A 17,642-nucleotide genomic window follows, 5' to 3' on the forward strand; every position below is an offset into this window, starting at 1 on the left:
CCTCTGCCCTGAACCCTTGTTCTCCGCAGCTGCTATGCCAAGGCTTTATATTTAAATTTCCCCCCTTTGCTCAGTGCCTCCAGATCAGCAACGTGGTTGGTGGCCTGTTCAGGTATTTTTATAGGTTAATATACTCTAAAATCAGGAGTATATAGAGAAGACTCTCACCTACAACATTCCCTTTATGCATAGTTGCCACTCCCTGTCCCCAAACAGGTAAGTTTCTTACATGTTTGCAGAGCTTACTAACGCATATATTGGTCAACATGAATAATACTTCCCCACTTTTTCTGCAAGAGATGTTGTATCTTACCTTTTTGCATAACAATGTCAGTACAAAAAGAGCTTCTTTATCTTTTTTTTAATAGCTACATTTGATTTCACCATGGTACAGACAGCTAGTGATCACCAAATCTGTTCCTTTCCTTCATGGACACATAGGTAGACTCTATCTCCCAGCAGTTAAGATGTGGCCTTTTGACCCAGTTCTAGCCAACAGAAGTGAGTGAAAGTGAAATCTCTACTTCCAGGCCTAGTCCATCCAAACTCTTCTGTACGAACCCCATGCCCTTCCCCACTCCTGGCTAAATGTACACAGTGAAGCTGTGTTTCACAAGTGGAAGAGGGTGGAGCTGTAACATACAGGAGCCTGGATCCCTGAGTCACCCCTTGCACAGGAGCACCCATTTTGGACTTTATGTGGGAGAGAAATAAATTTCTGTTGTGTTAAGCCACTGAAATTTGGGGTTTATGTGTTCTAGCAATTAGCATTACCCAAAAGAATACATCCATTGTTCCATAATCCATTAAACTAGTTCCCTTATGGGTGAACATTTATGATACTATCAATCTTTTGCTATTACAAACAACACTGGAACAAACGACCTTGTATACATATTGTGTTGCACGTATGCAGGTATCTGTAGGATAAATTTCCAGAAATGGAAATTGCTGGGTCAAAAAATATGTGCATTTGTACCATTAACAGCTATTGCCAAACTGCCCCACATGGGGCAATCGGAAGTCTCACCGGCAATGTATCCACTTCCCCATGGCTTTGCCAGCAAGAATGAGTACTCAATCTTCAGATCTTACTCAATCTGATAGATGAATCTTTATTTAGCCTTTTCTATTCTGTATTTCTCCAAAACGCTACCTCTTAACTAATCCAACCATACGGTAGCCTGCCATTCCCCAATGTTTGTCTCAGGCTCACAGGCATGCAGGCCTGGCCTATACCTGGGAGCCCCGCTTCTCTGGTGGAGCTTGGCAGACACACAAACCAATTGGTAAAGCACTCCAGATTTCAGGTTCTGCCTTACCTACTGGCCATGCAGACAGATGCGTCTCCCTGGAAGACTTTACCAGAGCCTTTAAAAGATATTTTCTAAAGAGGTTTTGGGGCAGCACACAGCACAGTCTTTGGGATCCAAAAGCCCCAATTTAAATTTTAACTCTACTACTTACTTAGTTGTATAACCTTGGGAAGACACTTAGCTTCTTTAATCTTTGGTTTCTTTCTATGTGAAGAGATAATAATGCTTACTGCGTACATTTGTGAGGGGCTCTTACATAGTAAGTACTCATAAAGCAGTAATCATTATTTTATACATATTTGCTAAGTGAAGAAAAAGGCCACAGAACAGCTTATATGAAATAACATTAACTGAAGGACAAACATCAAAATGTCAAAAAAATTCTTTGTTTCTTTTTTCTTTATGCTTTTGTGTGACTTCTTACTTCTCTGAATAGAGCCTGAGCTACTTTTGAAATGAGAGGTGAAAAGACTGGGTGGGGGAGGAAAATGTACCTAATTGGCAGCAAACTCCCAGGCCAGGTTCTATCCTCTTGGAGATTCTTGGGGTTCCCTCCAAGAAAGGAATTAGCTTGCAGGAAACATGGGCTCTTTTGCTGCTGAAAAGCCCTTCCTTTGGGGAAGGGACCACCTCTCCCTCACCCACGTGGCCCTGTGGGGCTGTCAGAAGTGGCTGTGTAACTCAGGCAGGCCAATCAGATGACCCTACCCCTCTGGCACAGTGATTGGCTCAGAAGGGGCATGTGACCCAAGCAGGGCCACAGCCTTCCCCAGATCAGTGGAAGCTGACAGAGTCTCCTCTCCTTTTAAATCAGTAGATGAGCTGAAATGGAGGCTTGGGCTACCAGCAACAACTATTCTGGTGAAAATAAAAGCTCACATACTGTACACAGAATGGAACTGAGACCGAGGAAGAGGAGTACCAGGGCTTTGATGGTAATGTTTGAGACACTGGATCTAACTACACTGGCCAAAAGCCAATCTGCCTTTGGTCTTCCTAGTTACTTGAGCCAGTAAAGTCTCTTTTGGTTTAAGCTAGTAAGTTAGGTAGGTTCCTGCTATATGTAACCAAAAAAGTCCTGATGAATACATGAGCACAGGTCATACCAGTTGCTATCATACCTTCAAGGTCATCAGATCCAACCCACCAGGCAAGATGTTGACGACCGTCTGCCCAGCAGTGACCTCTTGCAGGATCCTCAACACCCGCATACACTCGTTGGCCCGCTGATGCACCTGCAATGGAGATAGTCCCAGTGGGAGCAGAAACATTGCACAAATCATCCAGCGAGAAACTCACTCCTCTACAGAGCCAACAAAGAATGCAGGGATAGTGAGCTCACCTACGCTCAGCAAGCACTGTGGGCCCCGCATGCTGAGAAAACCCCAGTTCCTTCTCAGCAACTCAACATAGACATCACCAAACGGTACAATGGAGTCAGACCTGCTCTTCACACACTATCTACCTACTCATGGGGCTGTCAGGAGGACCAAGTAAGACAATGTATATAAAAGCATTTTGAAAACAAAAGGAGCCCTGTTCAGTGTGGTTCACTTGGCTGGAATGTCATCCTGTAAACCGAAGGGAGGGTGTTCGATTCTTGCTCAGAGCACAAGCCTAGGTTGTGGGTTCAGTCCCCGGTCAGGCAACTTGGGTCAGGGTGTGTATGAGAGGCAACCGATCGATGTTTCTCTCTCACATCAATGTTTTTCTCCCCATCTCTCTCTCTCCCTTCCCCTCTCTCTAAAATCAATAAGTATGTCCTCAAGGATTTTTTTCAAAAAAGGAAATAAGGGTGCTCTTATTATTAATCCAGTATTAGATTTTACTTGCCCATTTATTACCCATGTCTACTGCTTTCATCTGCCTAGCATTTACCCACTCCTCTTCTCTTGTTAGCCCTACCTTTGAGGACTACCCCCAACTCTGCAATAATAATAATAAAAATAATAATAATAATTTAACAATGTACTTCTGATGGGAGCTTTCCATTTTGGTACTTCGCCCCAGCCTATGAATCTCTCTCTAGGATTTTTCATATCGCAGCTTGGAGCAGAGGTGGGGGATTGCGGGAACAACTCTAAATGGTCCCATTCCCTCAGATGGCGAGGTCAAACATATGCAAGCTCGGAGCTGTCAAGAACGGTGGTTCTAACTTCATAAAGTAAGTCAGTTTGCAGCTGAGACCAACCAGCAGAGGACACAGGGATGAGAATGAAAAACAAACCCTAATGGCATTTCAGTCTGGTCCAATGGTCTTGCCCTCTCTGTAAGTCCACTGACATAAGCCACTCACTTCTCCTTTTTGCCTAGCAAGCTTCAGTTGGGTTTCTGTCACTTGCAATTATAAAGAGCCTTGGTTAATACGCCATTTCTCCCTATTGATGTGAGAAGCTCAGACTAAGAGTGAAATTTTAAGAGAGAAGGTTAGGTAAGTCTTCTTAGTGAATGTAGTATAAGAAGGACAGGCTTATTGATTCTTTTTCCCCAATGGGCACAAGCCTACCTGGCAATTCCGAACGTGAAATTCCTTTTCCCCTTCCTTAATTTGACGGTAGGGAATCCATTCCTCCTCCAGCAACTCATTAGTGGGCTGGTTCTCTTCTGGGGCTTGCTTGCAGAAGCAGGTGGTCGCAGCTGACCCATCCCTGGAATACACATGCCACCAGAGAGAAATCAGAAGACACTTTGAGCTTATTTCTCCCCTTTACCAAATCCTCCTTTTCAGCCAAGATGCTCTGGATCATCTAATAGGGAAAAAGATCTGGAGGCATGGATAGGAAAGTAGAAAAAATATGGATTTTGGAGACTGACCTGGGTTGGAACCCTAACTCGGCTGTGTCACTTTCAGCAAGTATAATAATTTGACATCTTTGAACCTTGGTTTGCTCACCTTTAAAGTGGATAAGATACTTGCATGGTTGTTGTGAGGATTAGGGGACTAGCCTATGTCCCAGCCCACTGCAGGCACCCAGTCCACAATGGTTCACTGAGACTCTCATCCCTTACCTGTGCTCTGACACAGCAACCACAAAGCCACGGGAGGCCAGCTCCATGCAGAAAGCTGAATACAGTGTCCTAGAGATTCAGGAAGAAACAGAGAAAAGCGGTCAGAAAAATGGCCCACCCTTAGTCCCCATACTAACCATTCTCTGCTAGTGACCATCTCAAAAGGAGGAAGTTTCATTTGTAGAAGCCCTTCTCAAGGTGCTTTCTTCAGCCAGAATATTCCCTGCTCTCACCAAGGCTCCAAATGTCCTCCTCCAGGAAGCATGTACAGATCAACCCATGGTGTTTTCCAAACCTACACATGACTCTCACCTCCATATACGCCCCTTCACCCCCACAATACAGTTTGGCTACTTCGACAATTACATTTCTATTGTTATATTGTATGTCTCCCAAATGAGTTGGTTAGCACCTCAAGGACAGTGACTCTGGCTATTTCTTTAGTATGTAAATATGCACCTGTGATTTAGCATGTGGAATTTTTGTCTGTGCTCCAACTTTACAGAGAAGAAAAAAAAAGTATGGCAGACACTGCTAACTGCCCATTCCAAACACCTTTCCCCCTTTCTCCTTAATAACAGAACCTGATTTTGAGTTAAAGACACCATTGTGCCATCCAAGTATGACATTTCCCAGCCTCCTCTACAGGCAGGTTGGTCTGTGTGATTAAGTTCTAGCCCAGCAATAGAAATATACTACTAACTTCAGTAATTTGAATTTTTCTAGCATACTTTTTTAAAAGTAAAAACAAAAAAAGGTAGAATTAATTTTAATAATATATTTAACCCAATGTAACCAAACATGATCACTTCAAGGATAAACATTTTTTAAAATAATGTAATATTTTATTATATTTTTAAATATGAAGTCTTTGAAATCCAGTGTGTATTTCATATTTACAGCACATCTCAGTTTGGACTAGCCGTATTTCAAACGTTCAACAGCCACACGTGGCTAGGAGCTACTATAACAGACAGAGCAAGCAGCTCTAGTCAACGGATGTAAGCAGTTGTGTTATACAGAACGTTTCAGGAAATCTCTAAAAAGGAGAGTGCTCCCTTCCTATTGCCTGGAATGTGGATGCAATGGTTAAACAGCCACCCTGGGTCATATCCTTAGAAATGGAAGCCATCCATGGCAGAGCAAGATGATAAAAGAAGTCTGCTTCTCTGATAACTTTGTGGAACTACCATATCAGCCCTGTCTACTTCTAGCTTTCTTCTATCTGTGAAAGAAATCAGCATTGTTTAGGTCACTGTTATCTGGGGTTTTTCTGTAAAAGAAAACTTCCCTGAATCCTAATTGATTCAGGGAGGTCAGTTTCTTAAGTTTCTTTTTCTCCTGGGAGGCAATGAAGTGAACATAAGAGTGAGAGAGATTTCAGACCCCTTTCTAGTTTAAACTGTGTAACCTTGGGCAAGTCTGTCTTTCAGAGCCTGTTTGCTCATCTGGAAAATATGTATCGCCCCTGCCTATCCCAAAGGACTGTGTGGAAACCAAAGGAGATAATGGCACAGTGCAAATAGTTAGGTAGTGTTTAAACGGACATACCCATCCCTGGGATGGGAAGTCATGAGTCTATGAACCATGGGAAGGGTTTCAGAGCCTGAAGTAACCAGACACTACAAAAGGAAACCATGTCCCTTTCCCTCCCCTTTTCTTGTAATAACACTCTGATTAATGAAGAGTATTTATTTATAACTGGCTCACCCAGGCCTACTGAAGTGTGAAGTCTCAATATAGATGCTTAGACCAAAAAGACCGCTCTCCAAAGTCATGTGCTCACCTGCTGTCTATATAAAAAATACCTGTGAACTTAGGAGAAAATGTTTCTTAGCCTCTTTTCCCTGCTAGACTATCTTTCTGAAGGCAGGTACTCTACCTTATTCACTACAGAATACTCAATCCCAGCATAGGCCCTGGCACACAGCAGATACTAAATTTATTGAATAAGAAAGCAATGTTGATGCCCTGACTGGTGTGGCTCAATGGGTTGAACGGCGACCTGTGAATCAAAAGGTTGCCAGTTCAATTCCCAGACAGGGCACATGCCTGGGTTGCTGGCCAGCTCCCCGGTTGGGGGGGCGTGTGAGAGGCAATCGATCTTCCCTTGCACATTGCTGTTTCCCTCCCTCTCTTCCTCCCTCCCTTCCCCTCTCTAAAAGTAAATAAATAAAATCTTTTAAAAAAATGAGAGCAATGTTGAAACCATCTACTTGTCTTTCTAGCCTCATCTGACATCACCTCTCCACTTCCTGCCATGGGCTAGAGTTACAGTCCATACTTAGGCTCCTCTAGTGGATGTGGATTCTTTGTCTTGTTTATCTCTGTATGTCTCACCTTCCTCTCATGCCAAGGGGCTGGCACAGAGAGGTGCTCAACAGATATTTTCTGGATGAATGAGAATCTATAGAAACAAAGCCCTTATATTTATTTCTTCAATAAATATTTATTGGGAAACAACTACTGCCCAGGTACTGCCCTTTGCACTGGGAGAGATACAAGATGGACATGATCTGTTTTCATGGAGCTTACAATCGATTAGGAAAGACAGACATTAAAGAATAATCATACAAATAGTTAATTCGTTACAATTAAGTACTGAGAAGTATAGATTGTCTTATGGAAGCACATTACTGGAAAACTAAACCTAATACAATGTAGGGGTCAAAATGGGTGTCCCTAACTAAATGACATACACACTATGACCTTGAAGGTCATTTGGAATTAGATAGGCAAAAGAGGGAGAGAGGGAAGAGAAAGAGGAGCAAAAGAACATACGAGGTCTGTCTGGAAAAAGTCTAGCCACTGTTAATATAACGAGAATGATTTGCGCAACATCGATGTAACCTGGCAGCCAAGGAGAGTGGACTGGAATGTGCATGTGTGAACAATGACGACTTCATTGTAGTAGTCAGAGGGGGCACCAGATGCCATTGACTGAGCATGTGTGCTGTGTGGCCGTCATTATTCAAAATGACTGAGCGAGTAGAGCACCAAATCTGCATCAAATTTTGCGTTAAGCTGCAACATTCCTCTGCAGAAACAAGTCGGATGATTCAGAAGGCCGCAGCTATGGGCAACTGGTGAGTGGCAGCTTAATCACGACAGGTCCCCATTCAGGCATCGCATCTCATGCAATTTTTTGGCAAAATATCACATCACCCAGGTGACTCAGCCCCCATACAGTCCACATTTGTTGCCCTTCGACTTCTGGCTTTTCCCAAAACTAAAATCCCCTTTGAAAGGGAAGAGATTTCAAACCATTGATGAGATTCAGGAAAACACAACAGGGTAGCTAATGGCAATTGCGAGAACTGTGTGAGGTCCCAAAGGTGCCTACTTTGAAGGGGACTGAGGCATCATTGTCCTATGTACAATGTGTCTTGTATGTTTTATCTTTTTCAATAAATGTCTCTATTTTTCATGTTACATGGCTGAACACCTTCTGGAAAGACCTTGTATATTCCAAGCAAAGGGAATAGCCACAAAGCACATCACAGATGAAACCCTGAGGCAGAAAATACAATGCCTTATGGAAGTGAAAGAAGATCAGTTTGTCTAGAGAGCTGGAGCAGGGCAAGTAGCAAGAAATGAAGCTGGACGCCTTGGCTGGTGTGGCTCAGCGGATTGAGCTTCAGCCTGCAAACCAAAAGGTCGCCAGTTCAATTCCCAGTCAGGGCACATGCCTGGGTTGTGGGCCAGGTCCCCAGTTGGGGGCGTCCAAGAGCCAACTATTTGATGTTTCTTTCACACATTGATGTTTCTCTTTCTCACATTGATGTTTCTCTTTCTCACTTCCCCTTTCTCTAAAAATAAATAAGTAGTCCTGGCTAGTGTGGCTCAAAGGATTGAGTTCCCGCCTGTGAATCAGAAGGTCACTGGTTTGAGTCCCACTCAGGGCACATGCCTGGATTACAGGCCAGGTCCCCAGTTGGGGGTGTGCAAGAGGCAACCACACATCGATGTTTCTCTCTCTCTCTTTCTCCCTTCCTCCCCACTAAAAATAAATAAATAAAATCTTAAAAAATAAATAAGTAATACCTTAAGGAATAAAATGGAAATGAGGCTGGAAACTTTGTCTAGGACCTGCCTCCAGGTAAGACCATGAGACAGGCTGAATTAAGTTCAAAGGGCTAGTAGGGAAGTTCACTCATCCATTCAATAAATGTTTACTGATCACCTACTACCTGCCAGGCACTGTTCTAGAGGCTGGAATGACAAGATCATATTCGGCTTTAAAATAGGACTCTGTGGTTACAGTGTGTACAGTGGTTTGGGTGGTAGGGAGGCAAAAATAGATGCCTTTGAGATACGTAACACTCTGGGACAGAAACTAGACTTACACGTTAATAATGAACCTAAAGAACATTCACAAGTTTAAGTAGGAACATGTGTAGTATAGTTGTAAGCTGAATAACTCACCAAGGTGAGAAATCAGAATTCATGGGAAGAATTCTGACTGGATACTGACTTATAAAACTTACGGAGAGTCTCCTAAGGTCTGATAAAAGAGACCTTACAGTTCACAAACCCATGTTCCTCCAGACAGAAATGAAGAGAACTGTGTATGTTCTCGTAATAGGTGCCAGCCTAACTGAACCCTCACAAACTACCCTGTGGGAGCAGCACCCCCCTTTGACAGATGATGAAATCTAGGCTCAGAGTTCTACAACTGTCCCGAGCTCACAGAACGCACAGGTGGTCTGGCTGAGATTTAACGGTGGGGCTGATAACTCCATGAGGGCAGGCAGCAAGTCCGTCTCATTCACTGCTATGTCAGTGCAGGGTTATCCTTCAATATATGTTGAATAAATGACTCTGACTATAAAGCTCAAGCTCCTAATACTTCTTGGCTATTATATCAGAAGAAAGCTAAAAAGTGTTGATTTATATAAATGCTAGAACATGAAAAGTGAAGGATGTGAAGCCTGTGGAAAGGCTCTGCCAGGTGAAAGGAGCCTGGGAAAGGCCTTTGAGATGAGGTGGACCCAATGCTTTGGAATGAAGCAGATGGTAGAGTAAGACATCTGGCAGATGGAAATGTCTGTTTCTCTGGCTTTTGAGAATGAGACTCAGCAGCTGTCACCAGGCAATGAATATGACAAGGTCTGAGAGAGAGAAGCTCTTACCTGAAGGCTCCCAGGCCATGGGAGAAGATGATCAAGGGGTATCCAGAGTCCTTTGTCTTAAAGGGGCCATTCCAGCTAACAGGCAGGCGACAAGACCCTAGCAGAGACATGGGCTATAGAATCTCTGACTGCCCCCAAGCTGTAAGCCCAAGGGCAGCCTGGGCATAGCAAGTGCGGGAACACATGTCCCTCCTTTCTAGAGGACCACCATGTACCCCTGAGCAGCCCACGGAAACCAATCACCTTTTCTTTCTCAGAAAGCATGAACACGGTAGAAAATGGGACCATAAATCCAGATGGGAAATACTGAACAACCAGGGGGTAAATCCCTGGTTGCCAAGTCAGTGGGCGGAGTTCCTAATGGAGGTGCCTTTGGGGAAAGTGGATGATTCAATGTGACCCTACCCGGAAGAGCAGAGAGCTGAAGGGGGAGCTGCAGGAGACAGTATGCTCGTTGGTAGTTAATGCTTCTTTGCCCTATACAGCTGGCACAGAGTGGGAATGACATGCCCAATAAATGAGCATAAGCCCCCATTTATGGAACCCATTCTCTGTGCTGCTCTGCACTAGAGGCTTTACATACATCCCAGAGACGCCTGCAAAGGCAGGTGTTCAGTCAGGTTACATAACTTGCCCAAGTCCTACAGCTAGTAAATGATAAAGTCTGGACTCAAATCCAGGACAACCTAACTCTACAATAAAAGCTTGTATAACTCTCCCCCCATGCTCTTATTATATAATTCTCTCCCCACATTCTTATTATATAATTCTCTCCCCACTCTCCACACCATGCTGGTTAATGGGTGAGGCCAGCTCTTACCCACAGCCAGGTTGAAGAGCAAACCCCCCCAGCGCTTATTAAACTGCAGGTAATCGGCCAGGCCAGTGCAGTACTCATAGCGGGGAATCCACAGGGGCTGCTCCGTGGTCTCCTCTGCCTCCTGGCAGGGGTAGAAGAGTCGGAAGAAGCTCCCCTGTAAGAAAGAAGAGGGAAGCTGCTCAGAGCGAGAAGTCCAAGCACTGTTAGATCTCCCAGCAGACACACTCAGCAGGTGTTTGGGGCACCAGCAAAGCATCAAAATAGGAAAACTTTACCTTCAATACATATACCTGAATTTTGCATTCAGAAAATCCAGAAAGAAGCAATTTTATTTTTAGAAGACGTATAAAGCTTATGTTATTTCAAACAGCCAGCTGTATTTTGAATTACATCTTGGGGGGAATACCAAAATATTTTCAGTGCTTGGGACATTGAAAGACTTAAATCTGGCCCCCAACCCAGGCCTAGAGGAACCCCAGGAGTGAGAGATTAGCCCTCACACTGACTGGGGTGGCATCAGTGGGTCACCTCCAGACTGGCCCTTGGGAAGCAGCAGTACACTTTGACCCAGGAGTAGGGAAGAGGTTACCAAGAAGTATGTGCCTCTCAGAAGGGAGAGGGGAGTCCAAGGGCCAGCAGAGAAGGAGCCCAGAAACTGATGGGCAACAAGTCTGGAACCAAAGCACAAGGAGAAAAGGAGACTGTCTTGCCACCCAGGTTGGGAGTCACAAGCCAATGGCACACAGTCCACTGCTCTTCCTCTCACAGACCCAGATTAGTATGAGATCAATAACCTTGCCAGGATCAGGCATCTGCTCTCAAGATGGGAGAAAGGATCTGAAAGCTGTCTTTGAAGTCAAGAGCCCCACTTCCTCCTAACTGGAAAAGAACTCATTATTTCTATTGAGAGGTTTCCAATAGGAAGGAGGAAGGACAGAGTCAGGGGAGACAGACCCGAGAGCTCTGAAACCGAATCCAGACCAGTTCTAACTCGGTTTCTCCATCTGGAACTTCACCATCAGACTGGCTGTCGCTAAGTCACAGTGCAGGTAGAAGCAGGGTAGACGTGCAGGGGTGGCGCTGCAAACACTTACCTGGGGACTCTGGCCCTCCATCACATCCCCGCAGCCCACGTGGTGGGGTCCTGTGATAGGTGGAAAGCCCACGGACTGGTTGACCCCCATCTCACCACCAGCTGAACCAAACAACGACGCGGGCCGTGCTGACCTTGACGGCTGCAGGGTGGAACACAGAACAATCTCTTGGCGGTTCCCTCCTCGCTTCCTGTTGCTTATGTGTGTCATCTGTCACCCCTGACCACTGCTCCTTATCACCTCATCCTCTCTGCCCGTGACAGTCAATCTTTCAGATCATCTGCTTTGCTAACTGCCTTTGCCAGAGTTTAGAAGCTGCTTTTTCTGTTGTCAGGAGAGGAAGTGGGGAGGAAATGCCTGTGAAGAGCAGAGATAGCTTCCATGCTCCTCAAAACCCACTACTAAGTGTTTACTTTGTGCCCAGCACAGCAGTAACTGCTGCAGAGAATATAACACAGAACTTGTCCTCACAAGGCAAAGAATAGTAATAACTACTTAGGTTTATTATTTACTGTGTCAGCACTGAACTAAGTACTCCACATACACTACCATTCTCTCAATGAACCGTCTGAGGAAGGTACTTAATTAAGACCCTGTTTTAGAGATGAGGAAACTGAGGTAGAGAGAAGTTGAATAACTCTTCTAAGTCACAGTGCTTATAGGTGGCAAAACCCAGGTCTGACTAATCCAGACCCGAGCTCTTAACCCTAACTGATTCTGCTCATGGGGAGACAGTTGAGCCCTGAACAACATGGGTTTGAACTGCACAGGTCTGCTTATACATGGATTTTTTTCAATATACAGTTGGCCCTCCATTTCTCTGCATTTTGCATCTTCAGATTCAACCAACAGCAGACCAAAAACAGCATTTTTGACCCGTGCTTGGGAACCTGTAGATGCGGAGGGCTGACTGTTGGCATTGTTCTACACGATTTTATATAAGAGACCTGAGCATCCGTAGATCTTGGTGTCTGTCGCAGGGGGGAAGGGTCCTGGAACCAAACCCCTGTAGATACTGAGCCACAACCATAGTTAAGTTTTGGGGGGAGTCAGAAGTTATGCATGGATTTTCAGCTGTGTGAGGGGTAGGCAACTTCTGCATTGTTCAAGGGCCAGCTGTATATTTACAAAATCACTGACCTAAGCTATTGACTATAAAGGTGGCACTCATGCTGGGCCTTGAAATTGAGGAAGACTTAGAGGCAGGGGAAAAAAAGGAAAGCATTACCAGGCAGGAAGTAATATAAGAGCAAAACGGTAGAGATAGGAAAAGATATGATGGAGGCAGTAGCTCAAACAGGAGCCTTCAGTGTGGCTGCTGTGCATGTTTTCGACTAGAAAACATTCCTGTAACTGGGCTGCTTCCTGCACTGGGGCCAACGCCATTGCTCTGTATCCCTCCTCAGTCTCATCACCACCAGCACCACCAGCACCACCAGCATCATTACACTTACACTGTGCCAGGAACTACACTAAGTGCTTTACATGTTTTATTTAAACGAATCCTTTCAACAATCCTCTGAGATATTTACTGTTATCGCGTCTTACAGATGAGGAAAATGATGCTTGATAAAGTCAGGTAATTCACCCAAGAACATACAGCTAGCAGAGCCAGAATTTGATCACGGGTACTATGGCTGTAACAGGGGAGAACATTGTCAGACTCCTCAATATCCATTCTGTCTTGCCCTCCTGTGTACAGCAGCTTTGTGATTTGGTTGTGGCTGACCCATCCCTAACCTCCAGAGTTTGGCCTAAATTGACCTGAGCCAAACAATCCTTTGTATCCCCTGGTCAGTACTGAGATGAAGAGAAGGTACAGGACATAAATTAGTCCAACCAGATTAAAGCCCAGGACTTCAGTTTGACGGTTAAGGGTAGAAAAGTTCTTTCTTGTTTGAACTAGTGATGCGCAGATATGAAGCCTTGAACTGTCTGTTGCAGCTACTTTGCCACCTTGCAGATGAAGCTACTCGTAGAGACAGCAGAGCTAAGAGAATCAGAGAAATAGTCATATTTGTGAAGATATTAAGACTCTCTGGATCAGACTATACCTGAAACCTGACCCAATCCTAGACTTTCTAGTTACATAAATCCCCTTTTTTATTTAAACCATTGAGTTTAGATTTCTGTTGCTTGAACAAAAAGCATCTATACTGATACACTGAGTCCTAAGTTCACATTTTAAATCATTACACTATTCTGCTTTCTTTAAGACACTCTGAGCCGGATCAGAGTTCAAGTCAAAGCAAGTCAAAGAGACCTGGGAGATTATTTCCGTCAATCCCTCCCACAATCTTCCCACCCTACCCCACCTCCCCAATGGCCTCATACATATCAAATACATGTGCTTTACTGATGAAGAAATCAAGGTCCTACATAGTTAAGTGAGCAGCTCAAGATAACAAGCAGAACTATTATGACACATAGACCTCTTGATTGCCAACTGTCTGGTCCAGTAGAAAGCCTCAAACAACCAATAATCCCAATGTCATTCAATTTAACTTTGGGAGATAATAAATGATTTTCTTTCTACGACGAACTTCATCTTGTTTCTCTGAAGCAAATTTAAAAAGAAAACCAATTCTTTTTAAGAATCTAAGCTAAGGTCCTGATGCAGTCAGTGCCCTGTTCAGCCAGAGTAAAACTGACTATGTGCTGCTTAGTCTCAGACCCTGACCTTTCCCCTTGTCGTTGATGGCCTACGAAAGGAAGACCTATGCTGGGGCACAAGACACAAGTCACTCACGTGATGAAGCAGCAGAAGGTTCTGTCAGATGAAATACTGCAGTTCTGAGAAGAGAGCTCCTTTAGCTCAGGTGTGGAGGAGAAAATGGAAGAAGTTGACTTTCAAGTAGAAGAGTGTAAGCAAAAGCATAGAGGTAAGAAAGCACACATGAAAAACCGTGAGTAGTCAGTAAGGGATGCCAGGTGAGAAATGGAAGGCGTGGCCAGATCCGGAGGGTATTGGTCCTTCAAGCACTAGAGTAAGGAGTTGAAATCGACCCTGGAAATGAGGTCGTAGATATGAGGGATATGAAGTCTGAAAAACCCAAGTTTCAGCCCCAGATCCTTCACTGCCTAGCTTTCTCACCCTGCGCAAGTTACCCTGTATCTCTAAACCTGATTCCCCGTCTGTCCAATGGGAATACTATACATCTTTATAGGGTTGCTATGGAGATAAAATGAAATAATGCACTTAAAGCACCCCGTGTAGAACCTGGCTCTTAGGCAGTACCCAGGAAATAGCTGTTGACTGAGTGAAAAGTAGAAATAAGACTTGACAACTGAGTGGATTTGGGGAGCCAGGGGAGAAGAAAGAGTCAACGATGAGCCAGGTTTCAGAACTGGGTAGAATGATGACAGCTTTGGTCTTACCCCACAGAGAATAGTGATTGGGATTAGAATCAGGATAAGTGAACTCAAAAACAGCTAAACAGAAGGAGAGTAGAACCCTCCGGGAGTCCTGGAAAGTTCCTGGGTAGATTATCAACTAAATTAAGTTTGGGAATAAATAAAAATTAAAGAAGCTAATTGGCCACAGTGAGGCTAACATGAAAATGAATCTGCATCCCTGGGTTCATATTGACTGATGCCCAAGTAAAACGGGGAGATGGAAAAATCCAATCTGACTTGCAAATTTTGCCTAACAAACATCCACATAGAGCAACCAGAGTCATTTCTAGTAAATGCTATGGAATTTTCCAAGGAAATCCAGCCAAGTATCTCTACTTTCTTTAGTTCACCTTATCTAAACAATTCATGGTGATGCCTGTCTAGAAGACACTCCGCCCTTACAAACCTGCCCCATTCACCAAGGCCCCATGAAATCTCTGTCTTGTCCTAGATGGTGTGGTTCAGTGGATTGAGCACCGACCTGCAAACCGAGAGGTCACCAGTTCAATTCCCAGTCAGGGCACAGGCCTGGGCTGCTGCTGTCCAGGTCCCCAGTTGGGGGCCTGTGAGAGTCAAGGCAAGCAATCACACATCAGTGATCTTTTTCTCCCTCCCTTCCCCTTTCTCTAAAAATAAATAAATAAAATCTTTAAAAGAAAGAAAAAGAAATCCCTGGTTTTCTTTCCCAAGTCCTTCCAACCTTCCCTCCCCTCAACTCTAGGCAACCAATCACAGTTTGCCTTGTGACAGTTTTTAGATTAGTACCTATTCTAGAAGTTTTCAATCAGTGACTTGCCTGCAAGAGGTCCAAGTAGAATCAAGATCATAGGTTCCTGAACCTATCATCACAATCACCCGGGAAATTTTTCAAGAAATAAAGATTTTAAGATCCCCATTCCCAGAAGTCAGGTAATTTTTAAGAGCTTCCCAGGGTTTCTGATCAATGAGGTTTCAGAACCTCTGGTCCAGATGGTACACAGGATTTTTCTTTTATTCACATACATGTGCATGCAACATCTACTGAGAGCTCCGTTCCACTATTTTCGTATGGTGTTTTAGTTCATTTTCATAGTAATGAAATGATGGCTATGATCTCACTTGGTTTAATCCCATGGCCACCAGAAGCATATTCCTCCTAGTCACTATGCTTAATGTAGTGTCCTGAAATAATAGGTCTTAATAATCAGTTTATCCAGTAAAGGCTATTTAATTTTTACACACTTATGCCTTACCTCTTCAGATATACTACAGACTGTGTTTTGTGCTTCTTTGTAGGCCAAACCCTGTATCTTCAAGCCTTCCCCACAGAGTAGGAACCCATTAACTATTCCTTTATTTGGCTTTTTTTAAACCCCCTCAATTCTTTAATCTCTGCCTTTTTATCTAAAAATAAGGCTATCTGTTATAGCGAGGAAAGAAAGGCTTTGATGAAGTCTGAATTCGACCTCTGCCAGTTAACTGGCTGTGTAATCTTGAGCAAGTCCCTTAAATTCTAAGCCTCTGATAATTTACTCACATGACAGAAATAATAACAATCACTCATTGTTGACGAGGATTAAATAACATATGTAAAGCTGTAAAGCACCTGACATATAATAGAAGACACTATAACCACAGATGGTACAGTAAAATGTAAGGAAGAATATTGATATTGTCTAGGGCCCGGTACATTTTAAGTGCTCATAAAATGTTAGGAATTAACAATGCTACGCCTTTCTTTTATTATACCTAGCCAAGGTCTCTGATTTTTTTCGGGCTTAAACTCTTTAGCAAAAGAGATTCTTTCCTCCCAGCCTTTTCCGGCCTGAGACGCCCCTACCGAAACCACAATCTATTAAATAGGCCCAGAAGAGCCCAGAGGGAATGAGTAGGGCTTATGCTGCAGCTGTCTGTCTCCTGCTGGAGTCCTATTTCTTGTGAGCAGAAACTTCCCTTCTACCAGTTGTGTGCACTTCTCATCACTGGCTATTTCAGGACAGAATCCAAGATAAGCACTTCTTTGGGGCTGCCTTTCAGGGAGAGCTCTCTGAAGATTTAAAGCTCACTAGTCTGACCTTTGGTCTCTGGAAGAAGTGAGGAAATACCATCCTGCTCTTAGAGAATAGAGACACCAAGCACTCAGGGGACAGGCTTGAGTAACAAGGGGGCAGAACTAAAAAAGGAGCCAAGATAAAATTCCAGAGCATTCATAATTATAATAAAAATAATCTCTCTCGCTTGTGGAGGCTTTGCAGTTTACATAGCACTTTCACACATATTAGCTTATTGGCTGCACAACAGTCTCATCCTGAGAATGACAGAGCAACTGTCATCTCCATTTTGCAGATGAAGAGAGTGAGTCCCAGAGAGACGTTTGGTTTTCCCAAGGTCACACAGCGAGTGAGCTGTAGAGCTGGACTAGAACCCGTGCCTGCTGACTTCCAGTCCTGACTAGGCTTTTCCGTGGACTAAGAAGAGCGAGCCTTCTTTCACTAGCATGAAAAACAGCAAAGTGAAGGTAAGAGCGAAGCACAGAGAAGGCGTGGCGCATGAAGTCCAGGTTTCAGAGAGGTGAAGTTGTGGACTCAGGGTGGGGCTGTGGGGCTGGGTCCTAAGACGAGAGCGAGAGCGCAGGGTGGGATTCCAGGGGTGCCGGGAGTGAAGGTTGAAGACAGTACTGGACGCGTCTGAATAGGAACCAGAAAGGACGAGAGATTAATGTGAAGTTCCTGGGATAAGACAAGGAGGACCAAACCGGACTGGAATATGAAAAGGTCTCCAGACACCTCAGTTCAGAAAGGGAGCTTTCCCTCTGTCAAACTTACCCAGTCAAGTTGACCTCTCAGAAGTAGCCGACAGTCACCTCGACGGAAACTAAAAACTGCCTTGGAGCCCG

The 17,642-nt window shown here is 44.2% G+C and overlaps 1 protein-coding gene across 1 annotated transcript in view; it reads right to left on the minus strand.

Annotated features, from left to right (window-relative positions):
* PAFAH2 (platelet activating factor acetylhydrolase 2) overlaps positions 1 to 17,642 on the minus strand; it is a 29,788-nt gene extending 12,146 nt beyond the window's left edge. Inside the window, exons 1-7 of the mRNA XM_090268832.1 lie at positions 17,572 to 17,642; positions 11,372 to 11,512; positions 10,278 to 10,431; positions 9,458 to 9,554; positions 4,326 to 4,394; positions 3,823 to 3,964; positions 2,438 to 2,551 (exon numbers count right to left, since the gene is read on the minus strand). Coding sequence (XP_090124958.1) covers positions 2,438 to 2,551; positions 3,823 to 3,964; positions 4,326 to 4,394; positions 9,458 to 9,554; positions 10,278 to 10,431; positions 11,372 to 11,461 — 666 coding nt within the window. The 5' untranslated portion in view covers positions 11,462 to 11,512; positions 17,572 to 17,642. The remainder of the gene's footprint in view (positions 1 to 2,437; positions 2,552 to 3,822; positions 3,965 to 4,325; positions 4,395 to 9,457; positions 9,555 to 10,277; positions 10,432 to 11,371; positions 11,513 to 17,571) is intronic.

This window comes from Furipterus horrens, unplaced genomic scaffold, assembly GCF_987537825.1.
Source record: "Furipterus horrens unplaced genomic scaffold, mFurHor1.1.pri manual_scaffold_3, whole genome shotgun sequence".
NCBI lineage: Eukaryota > Metazoa > Chordata > Mammalia > Chiroptera > Furipteridae > Furipterus > Furipterus horrens.